This window comes from Spinacia oleracea, chromosome 3, assembly GCF_020520425.1.
Source record: "Spinacia oleracea cultivar Varoflay chromosome 3, BTI_SOV_V1, whole genome shotgun sequence".
Classification (NCBI taxonomy): Eukaryota; Viridiplantae; Streptophyta; class Magnoliopsida; order Caryophyllales; family Amaranthaceae; genus Spinacia; species Spinacia oleracea.
Genome location: NC_079489.1, coordinates 89056998 through 89084633, shown reverse-complemented (window position 1 = coordinate 89084633; position 27636 = coordinate 89056998). Strand labels below are relative to the sequence as shown.

At 36.2% G+C, this 27636-nt stretch overlaps 2 protein-coding genes across 2 annotated transcripts; both read left to right on the top strand.

Moving 5' to 3' along the window:
• The first annotated feature begins 6482 nt into the window (after positions 1 to 6482).
• On the top strand, positions 6483 to 9894 carry LOC110777401 (protein CHROMOSOME TRANSMISSION FIDELITY 7). Its single transcript, XM_021982005.2, has 6 exons — positions 6483 to 6770; positions 6883 to 7138; positions 7228 to 7323; positions 7555 to 7623; positions 7723 to 8072; positions 9663 to 9894. The coding sequence occupies exons 1-6, from the start codon at positions 6625 to 6627 to the stop codon at positions 9787 to 9789; spliced, it is 1044 nt and encodes a 347-aa protein (XP_021837697.1). The 5' UTR covers positions 6483 to 6624; the 3' UTR covers positions 9790 to 9894.
• Positions 9895 to 18008: 8114 nt separating this feature from the next.
• On the top strand, positions 18009 to 19280 carry LOC130469849 (uncharacterized). The gene is made up of 2 exons (XM_056839355.1): positions 18009 to 18886; positions 18941 to 19280. The coding sequence occupies exons 1-2, from the start codon at positions 18009 to 18011 to the stop codon at positions 19278 to 19280; spliced, it is 1218 nt and encodes a 405-aa protein (XP_056695333.1).
• Positions 19281 to 27636: the final 8356 nt, after the last annotated feature.

Genomic DNA, 27636 nt, shown 5'->3' with positions numbered 1-27636 from the left:
ATTGTATATTAACCACACCAATCAATGAGAATAGTACGGCAAATAATTCTCTCATAGAACTCTAATTTCTAAGTTATCCTCTTGGTGAGGCATTTTCCACCATAAATTAAGAATAAAGACTATATTCAAGGATTAAACACACCTAAGCCCAAGACCACCCTCCTCCTTAGGTCTAGAAATATTTTCCCAACTGACTAGGTGGACCCCCTTTTTATCATTTCCCTTACCCCACAGGAATTTTCCCTTATAAATGTTAATACTCTTAAGGACGGACTCCGGGAGTTAAAGGCATTGCATGTCGTAGCTAGGCATAGCTAGTATTGAGAAGTGAGGAGATAAGACATAAATGACCCGCTTTAGAAATAAAATATGTTTTCCAATATGTTAGTCTACCCGTAATCTTGTTCATGATAAATTAGATTGATACCTTACTTGGTCTAGAGCCCGAAATTGGGAATCCAAGATATGGGTTAAGATCAGAACCCTGTTTAATAGCCATGGAGTTACAAAACATAATTATATCTTCCGGGGTAGTGTTTTTAGAAAACAACACTCGACTTTTCTCAATACTAACTGTTTGGCCTGAAATTGGCAGAAGGAATCAAGGATGTTTTAGAGACAATCAATATTACCAGAATTCACCCCACCAAAAAGAAATATATGGTCAGCAAATAGCAGATGAGAGATGGAAACTCTTTTCCTACACATTTTAAAGGGGATCCAAGACTGGATTTCAGAAGATTTGTGAATCATGTGGGAAAGGACTTTCATAGAAATAATGAAATATATGGAGAAAGGGGGTCTCCTTGACAAATACCTCCCGATGGGAAAAAAGAATCATTGGGGATGCAATTAGCAAGAACCGAGGAAGATACTAATGTAATGCAACTCATGATAAGTTTAACAAAAGAATCATCAAGAACATAAATAATACTCCTAATATATCTCCATTCTAACTTATCATAATCTTTTCAAGGTCTAATTTAAGCACACACCAACTTTTGTTACCTTTCATACCTCATAGAATAGAGAATCTCATTTGCAATTATCACATTTGTTTTCGTGCCTCGGCCTGAAAGGAAGCTATTTTGGTTGGAGGAGATTATTTTGGGAAGAGAAACCCTTAACCTATTGGCTATGATTTTTGCGATGATTTTGTAGACTGTATTGCAAAAGCTAATTGAGAGCAATTGGGTAATAGAGGAAGGGTCTTCCCTTTTTGGAATAGTAGAAATTGAGGTCTCATTAATGATTCGAGGGGCTTCAAGATTAAGGAAAGGCAATTGAATAAAAGGAACAAGATCATCCTTAATGGTCTCCCAAAATATTTTTGTAGAAAAAGGGGTGGTACCCATCCGGTCCGGGAGCCTTAAAGGAGTCCATTTTAGCCACAACACTCCAACATCACTCTCAAAAGGCTTCTCGCGGATAGATAGGGGATCTCCTAAAGGCATCTCATAAATGGGGGTGGGGTTCCAAATTATACTGGAGGAATCAAAAGAAGAAGATTATTTTTTTCAAAATATGCCCGAATATGTATTGAAAGCTTTTTAGGTTCAAAGATGTCCTCGCCTACTTTCATAGTAAGAGAGGGAATTCTGTTGAAATTTGACACTTTACTCCACGCTAAGGATCCAAATTAGAATTACAAACAGAATAAATCACCCTACTCCGCTACTTCAGCCTCTCAGCAAAACTTTCTCAAAAAATCAAACCCTTAATTGCTTTTTGTTCTGCAATTCGATCTTGTCTTCACCAATAATCCTCTACTTTCCATTCTTGAGGTTCGTCCACCTTCAATCTAATCCTACTCTGTTTTTTTTTTTTTTTTTTAATTTAATATGATATTTTCAATTTTTATTAATTTCTTCATCTTCATCCTTTCACGAGTCACAATGGCGGAAAATTCCATCAGAGATTTTTCTGATTCAAATTCAGTTGTGTTTTTACTTCTCAATTTCACTTCCTTTGTGCTAGAATTTACGAGGTATCCCCATAAATGAATTTTTGTTCTTCGCTGAATTTTCCCTTTCTTTCAATTTTCAGTATAATTGTTAAGTGATTATTTGGAAACCTATGCACTACAAACATTTTTATGTTAATTTTGATAAATTTTTATGTATTAACATGTTAATGTGTTATGAACGTTAAGCATTTAATTTCTTGAATAATTGATTGTTAGGAAATTAACTTGTTAATGTTTGTTCATAGTTTAAGGTCTGGTGGAACTATTTTTATAACATTATATTCTTCTTTGTAGTATCGTTGGTATTAGAATGGCTTTTGCAGAGTAAGATCTTAGGAGGGTACGTTAATATGTTTTGCTTGGTGAAATACACTAGTTATTGGTCATGAGTTGTAACGATTTAGTAATTGCCCTGTAAAGATGCAAACACTTACCAGGCCCGGCCCTGGGGCAGGGCATAAGGGGTCGTCGCCCTGGGCCCCAAGGGAAAAGGCCCATTATCACTTAAGCTAATCAAAATATGATCTGTATATATTACACGCCAACTTATTTATACTCCGGCAATGCAGCCCATTGGTATCATGCGTGTGATACTAATAAGCTCACCCGTGTTCGAGGCCTACGGGCCTTAATTTTGTTTGGAATTTTTTTTCCCATTTTTGTTATTTCTATTTACTACCTATGCAAATCAAATTTATTCTATTATCCAATTTGAATCCGAATAAACACCGCAATGTAGAGCCATGTACAATTCCTATATCATAATATTTTCTTCTTGTTTTCTTAATCTAATCACACTCCTTGTTTTAATTAGGAGTTTAGAAAAATTATTAAATTATTACCGACTTGCTAAATGGTCCGTTATTACATCATTATCGTTTTCAATTTTAAGTTTCGTTATCCTTTAATTATTCAAAATATTTCTTTCATATAATTTTTTCGTGGCTATTTTAATTAGAATAGAGTAGTATTAAGTCTTAAGAAGTGAAATATCGATTACTTACATACATTTTTTTCAATAATAAAGTACATCACATTGATGAGAAATTTTTTGTCACACATACCTTTATAGGGGCCTAAATATTTTTTGTTTCGCCCATAGGCCACAAAAAAGTCAGGACCGACCCTGACACTTACTATAGAAGTTTTTATGTTGGATGTTTGAGATTAGTATTTCCCATGAAAACACATAATATTCTTCACATATCCAGTATTATTCGACATTCATATAGCTTTATTCTCCCCGAAACGACTTTACCTAATCACATTTTAGTGTTTTTTAACAATTTACTGTTTTAATATACGAAGTAAATTCTAAACTAATAATCTCATCCTATTAGAAACCTTTTTCAGTGTAATAACAAGATGCTCTTCTTGTTGGTATCCGTGTTACCAACTATCCCACTGATGCACATGTCACCAGTTATCTCTTTTTTCTCAAATTTCTATCATGGTATCAGAGCCGGGAAAGTGATTACGACAAAATTGAAGACAGGAGACCCAAGACATGAAGGGTTAGAAGATTTGAAGAAAGTATGGACGAGAAAAAGAGATAAGTGCTAAATCTAAATTTTCTTAAAAGAAGATAACAAATATGGAAAAATTAAATGAGAAGAAGAAATTTATGGAAGAAAATGGAGAAAAATAAAAGTTGATGATAAAAATGAGAAAGGATGGGAAAAGCTCAAGAAAAAGCTCAAGAAAAAATAGGTTTAAGAAGAAATTATTTGAAGGATGCTAATGACAAGAGCATTAGCAGAGTAGATTGGTGACAAAAAAAAGGAAAGAAAAATAAAATTCACAAATAGAATTTTGGAGTTTGCTAATGACATGAGCATTAGCAGTGCTAGGTGGTGACATGAGCACCATAACAAAAGAAAAATCGGGAGAAACAAATGATATTGGAGAAAGTTGGTAACAAGGGTACCAACCCAAAGAGTTGAAAATTGATAGAAATTTGAGGACGCACGCGGAAATTTTGATGGACCTCAATTATATAACAAAATTGTATTTTCATCATTGATTGCATTAATAAGAATTTTACAACAATATTTGTGAAAGCTCATGTCTCTCACTTATCTCTTTGGTAGAACCCTTGTTTCTACCCCTCACTCATATTTTGTGGTTGCTCTTTTTGGCTCATCCTAAACTTATTCACATACAACCTATTTATAGTTGTTGTGTTATGGTTTCTAGATTTTTCTACTCTTATCTAATATTACATAATTCCACATCACATGTCCTAGATACTTCTAGATACACCATCACTTGATTTTTCATTACTCATGTAGATTTTTCTAGAGTAACCTCTAACACTCCCCTTTAATCTAGAAAAATCTTGTAGTTTAAAAATATTTCATATTTCGAAAATCTCGTTGATACACTTGTCACCAACCACCAATCGACATGAACGCTCGAGTTTCATTAATGTTGGCACCCGTGTTACCAACCTCCATCTTCTCGATACCTTTTATTAGTCTTGATAATCTTCTCCTTGGTATCCATGTTACCAACTATACCACTGATGCACATGTCACCAGTTATCCCCTGAAAAATTTCTTCAAATTTTATTTTGTTATTGGTGCTCATGTCACCAACTATCCCGCTAATGCTCTTGTCATTAGCAAATTTCAAAATTTTCTTCAAAAAATTTTCTTCTACATTTTCTTCATTGCCATTTGTTTCTCCAAATTTTTCTTTTGATGTGGTGCTCATGTCATTAGCAAACTCCAAAATTCTCTTTGTGAATTTTGTTTTTCTTTCCTTTTTTTTTTCCACCAATGTACTCTGTTAATGCCCTTGTCATTAGCATCCTTCAAATAATTTCTTCTTCAAAACATAATTTCTTCTCCAGCTTTTTCCATCCTTTCCAATTTTTATCATCAATTTTTATTTTTCTCCATTTTCCTCCATAAATTTCTTCTTCTAGTTTAATTCATCCATATTTGTTATTCTTTAAGAAATTTTAGATTTAGAACTTACCTCTTTTCTCTCCATATTTTCTTCAAATCTTGTAACCCTTCATGTCTTGGGTCTTCGGTCTTCAATTTTGTCGTAATCACTTTTTCAGCTCTGGTACCATGATAGAAATTTGAGGACGCGCGCGGAAGTTTGGATGGACCTCAATTATATAACAAAATTGTATTTTCATCATTGATTACATTAATAAGAATTTTAAAACAATATTTGTGATAGCTCATGTCTCTCACTTATCTCTTTGGTAGAACCATTGTTTCTACCCCACACTCATATTTTGTGGTAGTTCTTTTTGGCTCATCCTAAACTTATGCACATACAACCTATTTATGGTTGTTGTGTTATGGTTTTCAGATTTTTCTACTCTTATCTAATATTACATAATTCCACATCACATGTCCTAGATGCTTCCAGATACACCATCACTTAATTTTTCATTACTCATGTAGATTTTTCTAGAGTAACCTCTAACAATGTCATACGCCAGGTCTATGTGAATCTTCTAGAGTATTGTCATATGCCTCCATTAGTGGACAAGATGCAGATAAAGGTACTCATGAAACATTTGATCAGGTAGTTTTGTCACCCATTGAAGCACTCGAGAATAAGATTAGAAAAGTTGTCATCTTTTGCTGCCTTATTCATAAAATATGTTTACAGTTCTCTAAAGAAGAAAAAAAAAGGTACAATTACAGATTATCCCCTCAAGTAAATTAAATTCAACATTAAGTTATGGTCCATAAGCCTTCTTAGTCGAGGGTGACTAGTAAACTATAGTGACTTAAATCCATAATTACATGGCTGAATTATCAAGGAATTCTTGTTCATCTACGACCAATTTCAGTTAACATAGGCTTAGCCAAGCTAGCTTAAGAAATGTGTCAAACGGAAAATTATCCTCTCTAGAATAACTCGGGTTTCATAGCCTTTTAGGTTTTGAATCTTGCCTTCACATAAATCTACATGACGATCTGTGTACTCCCCCCATGTCACTAGTTTCTCTCACCCGCCTTCTACTCCACGAACTATTTAATAGAAGTGTGTAAATCTGGGTCTGGTAAATCACTGAATATATTTAGTTCCTAGTTGTTTGGTTATTTCAGGTACTCCATCCGTCCCAAATTTCTTGTTACACTTTCCTTTTTCACCCGTCCCACATTAGTTGTTATATTTCTAAATTAGGAATGACCCCACCATTATTATATTGTATCTCTCTTCCGACCATTTTTTTTATCCCCACACCCTCTCATTCAATTAAAAAAAATTCCACTAACTCCTATCAAATCTAATTTTTAATAAAATAATAGTTGATAACCAAATAATAATTTATCACCTTTTAACTTTGTGCAAAGATAACTGTAAAGAGTAATTTGAGATCGATAAAATGGTATTTTTATTTCTTGCTTGGTTTGAGGAATTGATTTTTACTTTTTAACAATATTTTGACAGTTTAAAAAGTAAATTTGGGTTAGTCGGTCACATAGTAGTATAGTACGGACTATGAGTCCTTTATTTGTCAGTTTTCCCCGATATATTGGCGCGTAAACATAAAATCCCAAATCTTTTACGAATGACATAAAAACGAAAAGGGTGGGAAACATCGCAATTAATCACCAACATTCAGCTCAGCCAGCCATTTCCAGCAAATTAATTTAATTGCTAGTTTTGAAGTGACGAAAGAGATGCAGAAGACGATCAAATCTTTCTTCAAACACTCATCTACTCCTCCATCTACACCACAGACTAGCAATTTTGATGATTTGTTCGACGGAATTAGGGCACAAAATCACCCAGAGATTCGAATCAAATACACCCGCCAACCCACCAGGTACGTCAGCTTTCCCCCAAATTATGCATTTAAAACTTCAGTACCCCATGTTTAATTCATACCCAGATCGTGTATTTAGTTCCAATTGAAAATTTTGGGGATTCTAATTTAGGGTTGGAGAATCGACAAGTGATGGATTAACCGGGGAAGAAAGTTTGGAAGAGAAAAATGCAGAGAGTGAGAAATTGAAAGGGAAGATTTTGAACAAAAAGAGGAAATATGCGCAGTTTCATTTGGAATTGGGTCAGTCTGATTTTCTTCTTCATACATGTAAAATTTGTGGGATGAAGTATTCTAAAGGGGATGAAGTTGATGAGAAGGTTCATGGTAGGTTTCACAAGAATTATACTCATGGTATTCCATTTAAGGTGAACTGCTAGCCCTTTAATTTCTTTCTTTTTCAATAAAAGTATTTTTTCCAATTTATATTTAGTTAAACTGCTAAATTGGTTTACAGGGTTGGCGCCACGAACGAGTGGTGCATTTGCCGGCACTCGAAAGGGACCGTGTTATCCATATATTGAATTGTGATCCCCTGGCTCAACGGAAGAAGGTTGTGATTTCACTTCATGTTGTACTAAATCTTAATTGTTCCTGCATTGTTGATTTTGATAGATTATGTTATTGTTATTGAATATTTTGTAATCGCATATTTTAGGTTAGAATAGTTTTAGCATATATTTTGGTATAGTCAGCTCCTAATTTACATAATCTATCTTGTTTTTGTTCAAGAATAAGATGATTGTTTGGTAAATTTAGCTTTTTAGTTGGGACGTTTTTCAAGGTTCAAGAGATTGTGAAGACAATGGAGATTGAACTCGGTGATGGGTGGATATTCCATGAGCTTTGTCAGGTTTGTACTGAAATATAGGAGTTATCACTGTATTAAGTGTTCTGGAAATTGTTCTGTATGTGTTGATTGTTGATTACCTCTCTTCAATGGCCGTTGCAGGTGTATTTATTTGTATCTTCACAAAGAGTTGCGGCTTGTATGATTGTGGAGCCAATTAACACGGCGCACAAGCTCCTTTCAGACTCTCTGCCAAAAATCTCTGATGGTTCTAGTGGAAAGGAAGTAATACCTAAACCAAAGACATTGCAGTTTGGAGAAATATGCTTTCGAAGGGAAGTTTCCAGAAAAGGCACTAATCATAGAAACTCAGAGGCAATGGATTCTAACTTACTTGGATCCATTGTCTGTGAAGAGGAAGCAACACCTGCTTCTTGTGGCATTAGGTCTATTTGGGTTAGTCCATCAAACCAAAGAAAAGGCATTGCGACTTACTTGCTGGATGCTGTGAGGTATTTCAGCTCTTCCAACAATTCTCACTTTGCACATGTTCTTGTATTAGTTTCTATGATTGAGAATATAGATTGATAAGAAGAAAGACATTTCTTATGACTTGTTATATTTATGCGGCAAAGCCATAGTTCTGTAGCATTGCCACATTATGACTGTCCTTGTTCCGCTGTCACAGGCTCATAGTCTATTTACCTTAAAAGAGCATGACTAGACAGGAAAGAGAAGGGAAACTAACTAGGTACTCAGAAACAGTAACTGTTCATATTGTTTTGGTATTTGATAATGGTCCATATGCTTATGTGAAGCTTTTTGATGAAGTCAAGATACTTTTGTTGACCTTTTTGGGTGGGGGTGGCTAGATGCTGTAGTAAACTAGACAAAGCCATGTATTTCAAGACATAGGTGATTAGGTATCTTTCATTCACACTATTATGATTACAAAAGGAGAGAATAAAATCATAGGTTAAGCATCATGTAAGTGGCAGATTTGCTCGTTGGCTATGGAAACCATGAAATGCACTCACGTACCTTGCAAATTAGAAGTGCAGTTTCCCTGTTGTCCTGCTAAGGTATGCTCTTTGTAGGTAATTGAACTGTGACTCGGGGTAGTTCACATTTAATTATGATGTAAAAATGCTGCAAAGTAATGGCAATGATGAACCAGCACCTCACTGCGAGTGCCTTCAGCATAACCTCTTTGCAGTTGTATCTGTGAGGATGAGATTGACTTTCTATAGACCTTGTCATGGTGAGCCTTGTGCTTAGGGATGAGCGTATGGTTTGCAGAGTTGCCGATGTGGAGTGTATAAATTTTGCTACTGACTGTACTCATCTATTTCAAATTAAATATATCACTTCTTATATCGCACCTTCCATATGAAGCAATTCTTTATAATCGTTAGAGCTGTTTTGAGGTCGGTAATCATTGAACTAGGTAGGACATTGACAGAAGCTCATGAATAGTTAGACTGATAGTAGTGACGATCTACCAAAACAACATTTACCATCTCTCACTGCACATTACCATGTATGCCACCAAAGAGCCTGAAGGCTGAACTTTTTTAAAATAATGGGATCCTTGACTCAACGCCTTTATTTGTTTCATGCTTTCTGATGAGATTTTGCAATAAACAACCTACGTTGTACTCCTTCCACTAAAGCAGTAAAGCACGTATGGACATGTACATTTTAGTCAGGTACTGTCTGGCTTCTCTTTCAAGTAGATGTATGTAAGCACATATACTACCCTTTGTGTTTGAACACCTCAAATCAACTAATAACAGAATGACAGACTATCACTCTTTTGGACCTTTAATCCTTAGCTGCAGCAGATGTTTCACTCTTTCTGATGACACGTTTCTCTTGAGGGTCATACATTCCCCAGATTACCATGCAACTTCATATTCATCCTAATTAGTCTAGGTGAAACTACCATAAATTGTTTGAGAGTTATAGAATAGACTTTGTTTATATTTCATAACGCAGTAATTATCCTATCAGCAGAACTGTTTCATCAGTTTTCTTTTGATAGTAATCTGATACATAAGTTTAGTTTATATCCTTTTTCTGATGTTTAATTATCCATGCAGGAAAAGCTTCGGTATAAACTATGTTCTTGAACGCTCACAACTAGCATTCTCTAATCCAACGTCAGCAGGAAAAGCATTGGCAACCAATTATATCGGTACAGGTTCTTTACTGGTATACAAAACCTAGTTATTTGACAATATTCCCCAATATGTTCTCAATGTTAAAGTTGGAGTTTCAAAAATTACACTAATTTTTTATTCCTGATTATCCTGCAAAATCTCTCTATCTTGAGTTCTGCTAGTTAGTTAGCTCTGTAACTCAAGTACCAGACTCAGGAACGAAACAATAATCTTCGACAGTCAGGTTTTTGCGCGTAGATATTATTTGAGTTCTTCTGCTTATACATTATTCTCTTGACTTTGATATATACGCTATACCAACCAAATATTTATCCACCTCTGGGATGCATTATACTTGCAGAAGTTCTTTCTCTTCATTTTTTAATTTTTTTCTTGCTCTTCTAAAGTGGGCCCTGAATCATTGACCCATATAATTGTTCGAATCTTGGCTTGTTTGCAAAGTAATAGGCCCACTTGTAAGCCTGTTGCTTAAGATTTCGTCACCTCAAAAAGCAACCCATATCAATATCTTGTAGTCTTTTTTATTAAAAAAAAATTCGGAAAGAAAAGTCAGGTGGATATATTTCCATGGAGATTTTCGGTGTTGGGTCCTATTTTGAAATGTTCGGCCCAACACGGCCTGATGCAGGATGGGCTTGGTGTGTATTGGGTCTATTCAGGCCCACGACCCATGGGCTCGAGCCTCGGTGTTAGAATCCAACCTTCATTTACTAGTATTTCTCTTTTCTATTGCTTTCTAAGACCTTTTTAATAGTTTTCTAGGCTTTAGAGAGAATTATTATGTTACTTTAATTCCAGTGTTCACTGGCAAGTTTCAGCTAATTCAAAATAAACCTCTATGAGGGGTATGAACCAATACCTCTCATCAGAAGTTGCCTTTGCTTAATTACATGTGTTGTTGCTAGCCTTTATAGATATTGTGATGTCGCATGTTTTTAAGCTTTCTAAGACCCAACAAAGTCTCCCTCAAAACAGATACATTCTCGTCGACGGTCTCGCTTGTGCCTGCTGTGCGCACATAAGTGCCCCATTCGACCCTTGACCCTCGCTCTTGTCGCCAATAGGCAAGAGTGCCCATTTTGAAGCAAACACCCGCTCGTGCCCCGAGCCTTGAGATTCACTTTCCGCGCAAGGCTTTTGCCCTTGCCGCCCCATAGGCAAGAGCGCGCCATACGATCCGGTGTCAAAACACTTGGACCGTGACAGTTGGTATCGAGCCAAGGTTCAAACCCAAGCACCGAGAGACCCAAGCAACCAATCTGAGATGGAATCAATCGAAGAAAGACTAGTCTGGCTAGAGGGCAAGTCAGAAGCCTGGACCCGACTCGAGGAAATTGTGATTGGCCAAGCCAAAGAAATAGAAAGACTCGAGAATGCGGTCAACGAGCTCATGCAAGAAAGAGAAGGACTGCATGAGCAGCTGAGTTTTGTAAAAGGGCAAGCTGAAGATGCCCAAGACAAGTGCGCGACCCTGATGCGCGCTGCAAGGATTGACTCAAGTGGAGGTGGTGCGATGAAGATCAAACCTCCGGAGCCTCGAGACTACAACGGTGCTAGAGACTCGGAGGAAGTTGATAACTTCCTCTTTGACATGGAGCAGTACTTCAGAATCTGTCAGTTGAGCGATGAGCTGAAGGTGGATACTGCGACCATGCACTTGTCAGATGATGCCAAGCTGTGGTGGCGCGGGAAGCACGCTGACATGACCGCTGGGAAGATAAAGATAGATACTTGGGAGGAGTTCAAAAGGAACTCAAAGATCAATTCTACCCCGAGAACACCGAGTTTGTCGCAAGAATGAAGCTGCAGGAGATCCGCCATAAGGGCTCCATACGTGAATATGTGAAAGAATACATCCGAGACATGAATGAAAAGGATCGGTTGTTCAACTTTGTTTATGGGCTGCAAGAATGGGCGCAGCGTGAAGTATTGAGGGCGAAAGTTGACACTCTTTCGGCCGCTATGACTACTGCAGAGCGATTAATGGACTACTCCGCAGGGAGGGGACATCGCTCGGAAGAAGGAACAAGGGAGACGCCTACAAGCTTGGAGGGACCGACCCAAGCTCACCCAAGAGTGCGAGAAGTGACTCAAGGGTGGCGTCCAGCTCAGTCGGAGGATTCAAGAAAGGAAATGGGGGAGGAGATTCACAGAAATCCTGGTCATCACCTTCCGTATCAAGAAAGGAATCCAAGATCAGCACGCCCTCGGGAAACATCAATAGACTTAACTGTTTGCTATGTCGAGGCCCACACAAATGGTGGGAGTGCAAACACAAAGGGGAGATCGACAACCTACAAAAGAAGTTGTCGACCATGTCCGTGGAGGAAACCCCAAAAGAGACGGAAGAAGAAGCATGCAGTGAAGACGATGATCCCCGCAGAATGAGTTCCGTCTACATGATGTATGCAATGGGCAAAGAAGCCCCAAAGACAAGAGAGGGATCCACGAACATGATGTATGTGGACCTCGTAGTGAATGGGAGGAGTGCTTGAGCCATGGTCGACATCGGCGCCTCTCACAACTTTGTGACCGAAGCAGAAGCCCGGAGATTGGGGTTAGTGCTCAAGAAATGAGGCGGTAGCATGAAATCCGTCAACACTAAAGCCAAGTCGATTCTCGGTGTGGCAGAACAGGTGGAATCAAAGTTGGGAGACTGGAAAGGGAAAATGAACTTCATTGTCGTCAACATGGACGACTTCAACCTTGTACTTGGATTGGGGTTCCTCCGCACCAGCAAAGCAGTTGTAATGCCTCACTTGAATTATTTGCTTGTAGCAGGTGGTCAAGCTTGTCTAGTTCGAAGTACAGGTACTCCCACAAAGAAAAAAGAGAAGGACCGATACCTTTTGGCAATGCGAGTGATGTAGCCATTCAGAAAGGCGACATCTCAGATACCCCCTCGCATCAGAAATAAGAAACAAGATACAAGCTCAAGCCCAGCCGCTCCGAGCCAGAAACCAGAAACAAGGAAGACTTGGATTCACAAGATTCATCAACCTATCAAGACACAACAAGATTCAAGAAGACTCCAACAACCGCCATCAACCAAAGGCGCAGAGAAGACTACAGAGTTTAGAATATGAGCTTTTTCTTTCATCTTTTGTAACTCTTGTAAGTCGACGAGGGCGTCGACAACTTAAGTGAGGGAGGATGTTAGAATTCAACCTTCCTTTACTTGTATTTCTCTTTTCTATTGCTTTCTAGGACCTTTCTAATGGCTTTCTAGGCTTTAGAGAGAATTATTATGTTACTGTAATTCCAGTGTCCACTAGCAAGTTTTAGCTAATTCAAAATAAACCTCTATGAGGGGTATGAACCAATACCTCTCATCAGAAGTTGCCTTTGCTTAATTACATGTGTTGTTGCTATCTTTATAGATATTGTGTTATCGCATGTTTTTAAGCTTTCTAAGACCCAACAAAGTCTCCCTCATAACAGATCCATTCTCGTCGACGGTCCCGCTTGTGCCTGCTGTGCGCACACAAGCGCCCCGTTCGACCCTTGCTCTCGTCACCAATAGGCAAGAGTGCCCATTCTGAAGCAAACACCTGCTCGTGCCCCGATCCTTGAGATTCACTTTCCGCGCAAGGCTTGCGCCTTGCCGCCCCATAGGCAAGAGCGCACCGCACGATCCGGTGTCAAAACACTCGGCCCGTGACACTCGGCGTGTAGCCCGCAATCTTTAGGTGGACATAAAGATGAGTGTGGTTTGGGACAGGACGGGCCTCGGTCTAGTCCACACCAAGCCAGTTTGTATAGAGTCGTGTCGGGCGTGGTACATGCGCCTAATTTTACTAAATTTACGTGCTTTGTCGTGGCTGGTTGGATCGTATCGTGTCTTGTCCGATTTTTTCCAAAAATATGTTGCCCATGACTTATTGTTTTTGCTAGGTTGGGCTTTTTCGTGCTGGGTTGGGCCTCGGGCTGACCCAATCGACAACCATCTTTAGGTAGACTATCTGAAATCGTCTATTCGGATGAATCATGAATACAAAGACGTCGAGACATCACTAAAAAAGAAAGTGACGAAGAGAAAACGACCAACGGGGGAAACTAAAATAATAAAAATAAGACCATGAAGAATCTAGAGGTACAAAGAAGGACAAGTAACAAACAAAAAATGAAAAAAAAACTTTTAGCGAGATTCAAACCCAAATCTCTTATTTGGCATATTAATCAAGCAATCACTAAGCTACAAGCATATTTAATTGTCTTTAGTACACGTTAATTAGAAATATATTAATTATTTTAAGTGAAATTAATTCCTCAAGTCTCATACTTCCTCCATTATTTATTAAATGACACAATTTTTTTGTCACGTTTGCCAATGCAATATTTCAACCATTAATACATTTTATTATCAATGGTTAAAAATTATAAAAATTTGATATTATAAAACTATAGGATGAGACGATTATAACAAGACCCCACATGACTATATTTTTTGTTAAGTATAAATCACAATTGATGGTCAAAGTATATTATATGAATAGTGCCAAAAGTACAATTGTGTCATTTAAAAAAGAATGGAGGAAGTATGTGGCAAGTCACGCCATCAATTGACGGTGTGGCACGTTCACACTATGAAACAAAACATGAGAGATAGAGGTGTTGGCAAATCGGCGATTACAAAGTTCCTCCTCCAGGAATGTCGCTTCTTTCTACTAGGTGACTGGTTTAATAAAAGATTTTTTAACCTCAAATTCGATTGTCTGCTCACATCATAAATACAAACTGGATTGTTTTCTGTACTCCATCAATCTGGTATGATGCAGGAGTAAGTATGATGCGACGATCAGTCTCCCTTTATGTAGATGCAGATCAAGCTTTTTCACTTTAGTAATAAGAGTAGTAATTGTGCCTAATATTTAAAAGTAACACCATTAGCATAAAAAAATAACCCTTGGAAGTAATTACCTAATGTTTAACACCATTAAACATACACAAAGTAGGTTAAAAGTAACTCTTCTACAACTATAAAAGTAACAGAAATAATAAATTGATGTAACCAATTGTCCACATAGATGTTACCTTAGTAATATTAGTAGTAATTGTACCTACTGTTTAAATGTAACACCATTAACATACAAAACGTAACACTAGTAAAACACTAAAGTAACTGGATTAAGAGAAACTCTTCTAAAACAATAAAATTAACTGAAATTATAAATAGAAGTAATCAGTTACAAATAGAAGTAACCTTTAATATTAGTAGAAATTATATCTGTTGTTAAAAGTGTCACCATTAACGTACAAAAGGTAACCTAAAAAGTATAATACAGGTAACATTAAAACATTTATAATAAGTAACCAAAATAACGAGGAAGAAACAACATTCTTTTAAAATAAATTAAGTAACCTCTAATAAAACAAAAATTAACCCAAAATATGCTAGCAAATAAGACGGAAACATATAATAAGTAACCAAAATAATGAGGAATAAATAACCTTCTTTTTAAAATAAATTATGTAGGCCCTACAAATAAAAAAAATAATCCAAAATGTACTTATAAGTTACACCGAAATATATAATAAGTAACCAAAATAACGAGGAAGAAATAACCTTGTTTTTAAAATAAATTAAGTAACCCCTACTAATACAAAAAGTAACCCAAAATATACTTATAATAAGTAACAAAGAAACATATAATAAGTAACCAAAATAATGAGGAAGAAATAACCTTCTCTTTAAAATAAATTAAGTAACCCCTAATAATACAAAAAGTAATCCAAAATATACTTATAATAAGTAACAAAGAAACATATAATAAGTAACCAAAATAATGAGGAAGAAATAGCCTTCTTTTTATATTAAATTAAGTAACCCCTAATAATACAAAAAGTAACCGAAAATATACATACAAGTAATAAGTAAGATTACAACGGTGGATCAGAGGAGACAAATGTAAATCAACACATAACATACAGGCCCGGCCCTAGGGGGTAGGCGAGGGGTGCGACCGCCTAGGGCCCAAAGCGAAAAGGGGTCCAAAATAATAACATGTCCAGTTAATTACTACTAGTAATAAACAACACATTAAATACACAAGTTATTTCCTTGGCTCACTGGTAGAAGGTAGATGCTAAAGCTTTCCTACCTAATATAGGTCTAGTGTTCGACTCCCCCCACAGTCTTTATTATTTTGTTTATTCGTTCTTTTCTTTTCTTTTCTTTTCCTATTTAACTTTGTCAATATTTTTATTTTTGTGTTTGTTAGATTGTACTTTAAATTTTTTAATTAAATTTATTTTTTAGCAACTAATTTTCTCATTTATAATACTTTGTACATATAGTGTCTCAATTGTTTAAACTCTTTATTTGTATTTGCTATGTCCTTTAATCATTTACAAGATAATTAAGTTTTACGTTTAGTTTATGTACGTAATATTTGACTTTTAGTACTCACTTCTAATTGATGTAACTATAAATGGGCAAAAAAATGCTTATTTGATGGACTATGGGTCTATAAGTTTTAAAAAGTATATTAAATTTTAATGATAGACAAAATTAACTGATACTTCTACATGCTCAAAATTAACCTTTATTTTTTTTAAATAAAAAAAATCTCTTCACGCATACTAATTATCTTGTAATTAAGTAAATATTTATTTTATTTAAATATTTCAAGAGATCGACTAGAGCATGATTTTGAATTTTAGGATACTGCAAAGGAGATATAATAATTTTTTTATTCATTCGAATTCAACAATATAATGGAATTAGCAAAAAAAAATGATATTATTTCAATCAAAGACGTATCATTTTGGAAGGGCCCCTAATCCCTTATTTCGCCTAGGGCGCTCAAAATGTCAGGACCGGGGCTGATAACATACGACTTCTTTCGATCTTTCTTAAGAAGCTAACTGTGACGTGAAATTACATCATTACTATTAGTAACTAGCATTTTGACCCGTGCAATGCAAGGGGGCATTTTGTAAAGTTTTATAAGAATTTACATAGTTATATTGCTCGACATACAATAACTTAGATATTATAAAATTTTAAATTATTTATATGCATTCGTAAATTTTTGCTTAATGTAAGTTATAAATATATAAATAAATAGAACCACATTATGTATGTGATAAGGTTATTACTAAGTTAATATAACAACATTTAGTGAGAACAGTCGATCAAAGGTGATGATAATGTAACATATAATCTTACGTCAATAGAAAAACAAACGGTTATTAAAATAATCATAATAAATTGACGAAAATTAATATTGAGCCATACAAAAAAATAATAGACATATAAAGTAAAACACACATTAACTTTGATTGTGTGATTATATATAGTTGATTGTGCAAGTGATGTAACGAAAATGGTTGTTAGTCAATTTATTTATAAGGAGTGCATTGAAGATGAGAGGTTGAGGAGTCATCCTGACAGATATTTAGCTTCTTATGCATTCTTTTTAGTAAGAACTAATGTTTATTAATGTTATAGTTATGAAATATTAATAACAATTTAACTTAGCTTATTAAGTTATGATTATTTATTTGTATGAATGTCTTTTAGTTTTTTTAGTTATTTTTTTTTTTTTTTTGGAGGGGAAGTCTTTTGAGTTTTCCCTCTTTAAACACAATGACATGTGCCTTAATGATGATGTCTTTTGATTTTTGTCTATTTTAATTTTTTTTTCTAAAAGAGAAGTTTGATGATATGAAGACACATGTCAAATTATAACATATAGTTACATGTCACATTCTAACCTATGGTTTCAGTTTTTAAATACTACTAGGTATAGATTAGTCTTTGGAATTTGACACTTTACTTAACTGAAAACTACATTTGAACTTCTGTTGGTAAAAGATAAGCTATTGGTAATTTTCAAAAAGCCATGAGTGAATCACGGATGAGATCGATTATAATGTAAGTAATGGCTTAACTTGAACTAGTAATGTGATTAATTAAATATTGGGACTTGGAAGTATTGGTATATGATACGTAAGGGAGAATAGGTTACCTTTGTTCTTTAATGATACTCTTTCTGTGCCGAACAAGTGGCGCTAGAATGAGGGGTGTTCTCTTAAGCCCCATTCTTTTAAACATCCGACCCCTACACAATGACAGAGTCAAGTGAGCCAGTAATCCAGCAGATAAAACCATCTACTTTCAAAAACAACCAAAGGCCTACCACAATACCCAAATTCAGCATGCCTTAGAGTGTCGGACAACCAAAAGAAACACCACAACCCAGAGCTACGGCAACCCCTAGCTAGATCGTTCATATCCCAACGGCTGCCTCGCTGGCGCGTATGGGAGCTCAGTTCTCACCCGATCACATGCGTACGGCCTTGGAAGTTCTGACTTTCCTGACTCAGACTACCCCTCAGACGCAAGTTATACGGCCACTCTCAGAGGCAGAGGTCGAGCAAAGAAGGAAACTCCCTAGGCCTCAGAACAATCCTCGTGTTTGGAGAAGAAATTTGCAGCAGGATATGGAGGGCGCAAACTATCAGGAGTGTAAAGCAGAAAGTACCACACCTAGCAGAGCTCGACCCAGGACAGGAGCAGAGCAGAGACCCAGTCCAATGCATCACTCCGTGTCAGGTATCCCGAATCCTATTCGAGCTATAGTTAAGCCTGGTAATTCTCCTTTTTGTGATGAAATTCTCTCTGAAAGAATGAAAAAAATAAAAATTCCCACCTGCAAATTTTCCGGGAAGACATACCCAGTTAACCATCTTTCAGCCTTTAGGAGACACATAATGCTATATACCAACACAGACTCCATGTGGTGCAAGGTGTTCCCTTCCACACTTGAGGGGATAGCGCAGAGCTGGTTTGACAAAATACCCAAGGGGGCGATAACGTCTTTTCGGCAACTAGCCATCTTGTTTCGCACCCAGTATGTGGCAAATATCGCTAGAGAAAGGATGACAGGAGAGCTGATGTCAGTTGTCCAAGGGTCGCAAGAGTCTTTGAGAGACTATATCTCCAGGTTCAACATGGAGGCATCGAATATACCCAAATTACAACAGGAGGTGGCAGTTCTAGCAATGATGTCTGGTCTGCGAGATGGAGAATTCAAGAGTTATCTGGGTAGAAAATCATTCACAACCTTGGTAGAAGTGTTGGGAAAAGAAAATGAGTTCATAAAAAGCGAAGAAATCGGCAAAACAACTTCCCGGAGGTATGTAGCAGGTGAAAATAACTATAATAGTCAGAACAGAAAATAGCCGTACAGAAAGGCATATCTTGACAGAAGAGACAACCAACAGCATAAGAAAGAATGGGGTGGACCGAACAGAGGTAGGGGCAGTGAATTTAGAGCTGAGAAGAGAGGTAAATACAATGAATACACTCCTTTGGTCGCATCTAGAACTCAAAATGTTGCCATTAGCAAGGAAGATGAAAAGTGGCAGAGACCACCTAAGATGTACAACAAGTACATGGATCCGAAAAAATATTGTGATTTTCACAGTGATCATGGTCACCTCACAAAAGAATGCACTCACCTCAAGGACAATATTGAAGACCTGATTCGAAGGGGATATCTAACGCAGTTCAAGGCAAAAATCTCATAAAGCAGGACGTATGAGAACATGGACAATGACAGTAAGTTTGAAAGCAAGAAGGTGGATCACAAGCAAAGCCACCCAGCAGATCAGAAGAGGTTAGGAGACATACTAGTCATAACAGGAGGATCAGTTTACGCGGGGACTACGGCCAGCGACGCCAAGGCTAGTGTGAATGAGTTCAGACATCAGGTCAACTACCATAATGCAGGCAAATGGCCTGCCCCTCCAAGGATCTCACAATGCACCTTCACAGAGGATGATTGCAAAGGCATAGTCTACCCCCATGATGACCCCATGGTATTAGCCATGAATGTTGCTAACAAGAAAATCCATCGTATTCTGATAGATGAAGGTAGTTCTGCGAATATCCTGTTCTGGCCGGCCTTTCAGGTACTGCAAATCGATAACAAACACGTAAAACCGGTTAATTACGCAGTGATTGGCTTCACGGGAGCAACAGTGATACCAGAAGGGATAGTAAGTCTACCAGTGAAAATTGGGCAAGGAAGGGACATCAAGGTAAAGGAAATAATGCCCTTGGTCCAAGTATGCATATAATGTTAAGTCTAATAAATGCGGTTCAGTATTAATTGACAAGTTAATAAATTCAGTGAGATCAAGTGAGGTGAATGCCTAGCCAGAGGCCGCTTCAGTTCAAGTGGAATTAATGATATTAATCCACAGCTTACTCTTGACTGAACCCGTAGGGTCACACAAATAGTACGTAAACGGATCAAGTATTTAATGGCATTAAATACTCCATCTATGGATATTCAGAATCGACGGATCTTGGTTTCAGTGGGAGCTGAGATCGTCAAAGGCAAGCAAGTGAATACTCCGGAAACGATGATATTGCCGGAAACGGAAATATGGATCGTATCGGAAATATAAATATTATCCAAGTCGTAGATGTTGCCGGAAACGGAAACATGGTACGTATCAGAAAATATTATTGGAAATGAAAATATTGTCGGAATCGGAAATATTGCCGGAAACGGAAATATTGTCCGAATCGGAAATATTATCGAAATCGGAAAATAATTCCGGAAACGGAAATATTAAATATTTGTTCGAAACAGAAATTAATTCTGGAATCGGAAATATTAAAAATTGTTCGTATCGAAAATGAATTCCGGAATCGAGAATTTAATCGAAAGCGTACTGTACGAATTAGCATCGGACGAGGCCTGCCAGACGAAGGCCCAGCACGAAGCCGGGCCATCGCCCAGCAAGCCAAAGCGCAAACACACGCCAAGGCCAAGACCAGGCCCAGCCAAGGCCTTGGGCGCGCGCGGATCAATGCACAATGCACCACACGAGTGGCACAATGCACCGCACGCAGGCCTTACGGCCCACGCACAGCGCAAAGGCCAGGCCCAGCCAAGGCCTTGGGCGCGCGCGGATCAAAGGCAGCGGCGAGCTGGGCCGTGCGCTGTGCGTGGGCCGTAAGGCCTGCGTGCGGTGCATTGTGCCACTCGTGTTTGTTACTCGGAATCCTAAGGCTACCGGGATTCGTCATGTGATTAAATCTAATTCTAATAGATAAAGTTTATTTAATTAGAGTCCTAGTAGGATTATAATTAAATAGATTTGTATTCTAATAGGATTATAATTCCTTTCCATAAACTCTATAAATAGGTGCCTAGGGTCACATATTTAGATAGACAATTGAAGTATTCAAATGTTAGATTTTGGAACAAAATCAGCCAAACACTTGTAGCCTATTAGCCGAAAATTCTTGGAACCTTAAGGGCGATTCTAGTTGGTCAAGCTTAAGGCGGATCCGGACGTGCTGTGGACTATCTACGGAGGGACGACACTTGGAGTCCTAAAGACTTGTTCTTGTTCGGTTCGGGCGCAAATAGGGAGGGCAGAATTCACAAATTCGAAGCCTAACTATGACTTTTCGGAGGTTTTAGTTTTTCAAACGCAAACGTTTGTAAATTTAAGATGTTAAATTGAATATTTGCGATTCTTGTTGATAAATCTTGAGTTTTTGATTGACCTACAGTATATGTTTAACAATCATGAATGCCTAGACTTGTTAATTAAACAACCTAATTTGTAATTATGATTAATTTGTTGAAATTCGAATAATTTAGAATTGATTTGTTTTTCATAATTAATTAATAATTTAATTAGGTATCCATGATTAAAATCCACAATAAAAATTGTAATCTGTGTTAAATTTTAAATTTTTATGACCTAAATTTGAATCCATGTTAATCGGAAATTAATTGATTAATAAATTTTCGATTTTTAGCCTTAAAATTATGAAATTAATATGTTTTATTAATTTGTCATTAATTTTAAATTAAAAATTTTAAATTTTTATGAAAACGCCCATAAATGTTGCACGCACAAAGAAATGGAAGCTTCGTGTTACCTTAAAGGGGTGTTGTATAGTGTGGGCACGCGACGACGAGCAAGGGAGCTCGTCGCCCGTGCGGTACGAATGCAGCGAGCAACGAGCTATGCGGCACGCAAGGCTCTACGCCTGGGCGTTCGTGCAGGGCGATGGGCGAGGGCTATAAGAACACAGCAACAAGCGAGATGCGTGTGGGCAGCAGCGCTGCGCCACGACGCACCAAGCCTGCCACAAGGTAGGCAGCCAAGACACAACACCTAGCTGCGCGCAGCGTGGCCCTCGAGGCTGCGTGTGTGCGTGGCCATGGGGCGTGTGTGCGGTGTCGCTGTGCGGGCAATGTGCAACGGTCAATGGCACGGGGCTTGGGCCTCGTAGCTCGATGGGGCTTGGGCGCAAGCCCAAGTGCCTCGTCTTGCAAACTATTGATGCGTTTAGTTTTAATTTTAAATTTTCAGTTCGGAAATAATTTTAATTAATTTTAAAATTAATAATTTAAATTGTTTTCTCGGATTTTAATTTTGAATATTATAATTATTATAAATTTTATTTATACTAATTATTTTACTAAAATTAAACCTTGAATTAATTTAAATTTATTCAACTGAAAAATAAATTAAATAAATGGATTCGATTATAATTTTAATGGACTCAACTTTCTCCCAACTGCACTGAGAAAGAAAAAACTTTCCTTGGAGGAAACCCAGTCCTGTTCCACCTCCGGTAATAGCTAAAGCTATGCTTTTGGAAGAGACTTTTGAAAAAGCCATAGCACTTGGGAGAGCTTAGCTTGAGAGCGCTAGGATAAAAGGAGAAGGAGTTATAATTCGGTTTATGAAGCCCGAATGACCTTGCGGGCAGGTCGTGCTTGAGTTGAATCACTTGACTTTGGCCCTATCTTTCTATTTAGAAATTTTAATTAAATTTGTATGTTTCCAGTTAGACTAGAAATACATTTTTATGTTTAAAATTAGTAAAGCATATGAATTTATTGGTTTAAGTGGGAGAAATTTTAGTCATAAACTCTTGATTAGGTCTACAAATGCTTTAAGGTTAAACAACTTGATTAGAATTAATAAGGACTGAATAATTGGTAGATTATTGGTGCCCTTGATTAATTGCTGCAAATATTTATGTGATGCATACAATGTGTTTTTACTAACCAGCTATGTGGGCCATTCATGATAATGAATGGGTGAATGGTATATATAATATATGTACTGTTTTGCAGGTTATGAAGTGACTAGTATGACCCCAATAGGATAGAAAATATGGTCTGCGTACCATTAATTTGAATGTAATTGGTCTAATGCACCAAAGTTTGTTTTTTCAATCCAAATATGGTCTGCGTACCATCAAATAGTTGTAATTAGTTTAATTATAGCTGATCCTGTTTGAAGAAAATGGCACCTCCCACGGTGAAATTCAAGACGAAGTTTCCAACCATTTTCAAGACGGACTTTGAAGTTGAAGCTTCAAAATGAAGTCGGGCCATACTAGATCACACTTATCTTGTGCATGCTTTAAGTTATTTATTGCTTTTAAATATGTCTTAAATATGCATGAGATTTTGGCTTGATTATGTTGCATGATTAAGGATTTTAGTTCACTTAAAATCTAACCAACATAGTAAGAGCCTTAAGTTCCAAACTTTAAAAATTGAGTTAAAAGGTGTCATGCCAAAATAACACTTACTTGGATAACCTTTACATCAATCTAGTAATAGTTTTACGCTCAGCGAGGTGTTACTTATTGATCCTAAAGGGGTAAGGTACACAAATAATTGTGAGTACATGTTAGTTTTGGTGAAACTCGATGATATAAGTAAGGAGTCCTTTTATGTCGTGGCAAATTCGATAGGTTTTCCTAATAAGTTCTTAGACGTACCTATCAACCAAGAGTAGTTTCTAGACTATTAGCAAAAGGCTTTTGCTTACCTAAAATATTTTAGAATTGAGTCAAAATACATAATGTGCTTAATTCTTCAATGATTTTAGGGTCTTGGAATCATTTTATTCACACCTGCCGGAACAATAAAATCGAATAAAATGCTAATAACTTGTTTGAATTGCATGATTGCTTTAATTTTCAAGTTATTACTCATGATAAATGTTTAGACTTTGCATGCTTCAATGTATGTTTTAATTATTGTTTATAATTAAATATCTTGCACTGCAGAAAATCCTTTTTAGAAAGGTAACAGTAAATTTCCTCGATTGGTAATGAATCCAAGAACGATTCACGGAAATGAGAGAAAAAGAGCAATTTAAAATGTACGTTTCTTATATCGACTTTTATGGTTGTTTTCGAGTATCAAAGTCGAATGGCGAACCGATTGGTGCTTGTGAATTCAAAATACAATGTAGTTTTTGAGATCATAAAGCATTGAGTTTAAACGCCCAGCTTTACCAATGGTTAACAACCTAAAATCTTTTTTCCATTTAATTCTCTAATGAGTCTAGTCCCTAGACATTCGAATAGATCGATGCTTAGAGAACTTTAGAAGCTTCTGGTAAGATCATCTAGTTGAACAGAATATTCAACATAAATGGTAAGAACTTTGTTGGAGTGACATTGGACATGTCTAAACAAAGTATAAAAGTCAACACTAAGAATTCAATTCTTAAGACTATTAGAAAGGGTACAAGAAATAGGAAAACAAAGGAACAAATGAAAGGAATTCACAATTCCGTTTCTACCTATAAGTTTATGTTTAAAGAGCAGTGACGTAGCAATCAAACTTCCTTGGTATCATATACCGCTTGAGGTTCTTACTTCGGTAATAACTCAAACAATGGAAGCTAGGCTACACTAATGACCTACAAGTGGGAAATGAAGCATGGCAATGCTACATTAGTTGTAGGGTCATCTAGCTTGTTTTAAGTCTTTTCAAGGCTGGAACTTAATGGCTATTTTGTTCCATAATCAGCATACCTAAATTTATGTTTTCAAACACATAAAGCCTCACATTCAAGAAAAACAAAAACAATGTTTGTTTGTTTATTTGGATGAAATGGTCATTTACTGGTTGAGTCAATATGCTTGATTAAAACAAACAAATCTTTAACAATAAGAACTTTACTAGGTTCAAATCAATCTCTTGATTTGAGTTCCACTAGTCTTTGGCATTGTTGCTTAGACCATGTCAACAAGTTAATATTCAAAAGCTCTATTTTAATGGAGTTTTGAAAATTGATTGATTTCTAGATCAATTCAAGACATGCAAGTCTTACTTGTTGAAAGTAACAAAAGATATGAACTATTGTTAGAACGCCTAGACAATAGAGTTCAAAGCTAAAGAAAGATTTTATGACTTCATTATTTCACATAGATTTGAGTAATATAGGTTTATTTACTCAAAGTGATATAAGTTTGAATTTGTTTGGCTAGTTCAAAGATTCAGAAGTATAAAATCCACTTGGCAAGAAATCATAAAGATCTAGGTTAGATCATGTCGATGCTTACTTTAAGACCAAATATGATCATCTATGATTGTGTGTTGCAATTTCACAATCTAGCTCCATAAGATATGGCATATCTAAGTTGGAATGATTGAAGTCAATTAGTACTTGATTCGGTCAATGATGATTCATAAAGACTTTTCCTATAATTTCTAAAACAAAATGCTCAACTACCACCAAACTAAACCAAATTCGTCAAAGCTATTGAAAAGTAATTTCATAATATCTTTTCATAATATATATAAAGAGTTCCTAAACTTAGTGGGAGCTTAGTGTTTGTCATTCAACAAACTAAGGCCCAAGTACAGATATATGTTTCATTGTGATAAGACACAAGGGTATTGTTTCTACCACGAATTTTTGAGAACATAATGTTTGTTTGCTCGAAATAATGTCCTTTTGGAGATTCGTTTCCAAAATGACAAGTGGGAGAAAATAGACCTCGAAAGTCTTCGAGGCGAACAACAAACATAAACGGACATTCCGGAGGCTTTTCGAAGTTCTTTAGAAAATCCGAACACGTATTCTTTAAGGACTTTAGAAGTGGCTTTAAATAATGGACATCTCTTAGAAGACTTTACAAGTGCTTCAAGGATAACGGAATAATCAAAGGACTTTCAAGTGGCTATTGATATTCTATTGTTTGATGTTCTATACCCAAGTAGGCATAGATTTCAAGTCACTGAAACTATGAGATTCTTCTATTAGATAGTGAAGAAACATGGAGTTCAGGTCACTGAAACTATGCGATTCTTCTATTAGATAGCGAAGAAACCTACAACTTGCAGTCAAACTATTATCATGTAGATTAATGAGTTTGTGACTTGTAAGAAAGCTATGACGAAACCCAGATTCCGTAAAATGGTTAGAGGCCATATATAGACTCAATGTTTTAGATGGTTAAAAGCCATAAAACATAACCAATATTTTGATGACAAAATTGAAATTTTGTTGATTTGCAAGAATGATTTACTTCTATTGGTTGCAAATTGGTCTTAAGGATAAAAACCATCAAACATGGAATTGTGTTCACACACAAAGCTAGGTTAGTTGCTAAAGGTTACAAGCAAATTCATGGCGTGGATTGTGTTGAAACCTCATGCATAATCGTAATGCTTAAGTCTATAATTCAAGCAATGATTGCATATTGGTACATATGGCAATTGGATGACAAAAACGAATTCCTCAAATCAAATGTTGGAAGAAACTATGTACATAGTATGTCATAGGATTGGTGGATCCAAATAAATACTTGAAAAGGAATGCTAGCTTATGAAATCTAAGTACAGATTTAAGCAAGCAATTGGGAATTGGAATTGTATTTTAGTGAAGCTAATAAGTATTTTAGTTTCATAAAATGTACATGATTCTTATAGATATATAAGAAGTTTAGTGGGAGTACATAAAACTTAATTGGCTTAGATTTAAATGCTAATGACTTAGATTTGAAATAACATTCGAATGCTAATGACTTAGATTTGAAATAACATTCGAATGCTAATGACTTAGATTTGAAAATTATTCATCAATGACGGACCAAGGCGAAACTTAGTGCATAGTGGGTATTAAGATCCATTCACAAAGATCTTATAATATTGTTCTGGATTAAGTAATGGCATTTACTAAATCAAACACGAAAGACTCCATTGGAGATATTCTACCCATATGAATAAATCTAAGTACAAGATGTTTGAACTATGTATAAGCATTTACTAAGTTAAACATAAAAGGATCTAAGTAAGATTCTTAACCTATAATTATATGTCAAAGAATTTAGCTGGATTTAGTATCTACTGAAACTAGAATGAGCTAAAGTTACATGAATATAATTCAATTGGGAATTATTCTGCAAAAGAATTTATCATGTATGATATAATATGAGGATCGCCAAAAACATATCGTATGACTTTAGGCATGACGAACATATACCAATATCTATTGATCTAAGTGAAGATCAACTAGATTGAAATCAAGAAAAACTTATGGTACTTGAAAAGGTACATAAGATTAGTTCTTGATTCAAGGAAATAAAGATATGTTAAATATTGATGCTACACGCATAAACACTGGCAAAGGATCAAGCAAGACCCTTTGGAGTTAATCTTTGGCAAGAACGAGCTATAGAGCATCGTGTTTTGAAATGGCAACATGGATTGAACACAATGAGTTGTTGCGTGGGAAATTAAAATAATAATTTCTATGTTCTAAGACATAGTTGGAAAGTCTTCCACATATCTATGAACTACTTGGATAGGTAAATCCAAACAAAGCATCACTAGCAACCTATACAGTTGAAGTAAAAGTACTTATTGCTTAAGAAACAATAAGACAGGGTTGTTTATGTTAAAGAGTTCTTCTGTAACACCCCCAAAATTTGGACCTTTTATATAATCAAAACCCCTATTTTTATTTCATAAATTCATCGTCCAAACCTTGGGAGTGTCACTGCTACATTTATTCTCCTTAGAAAATAAATGCAAAGCAACAAAATAATTTAAAACCATTAAAGTGAAAATTAACTAAGTGGTCTAAAAGG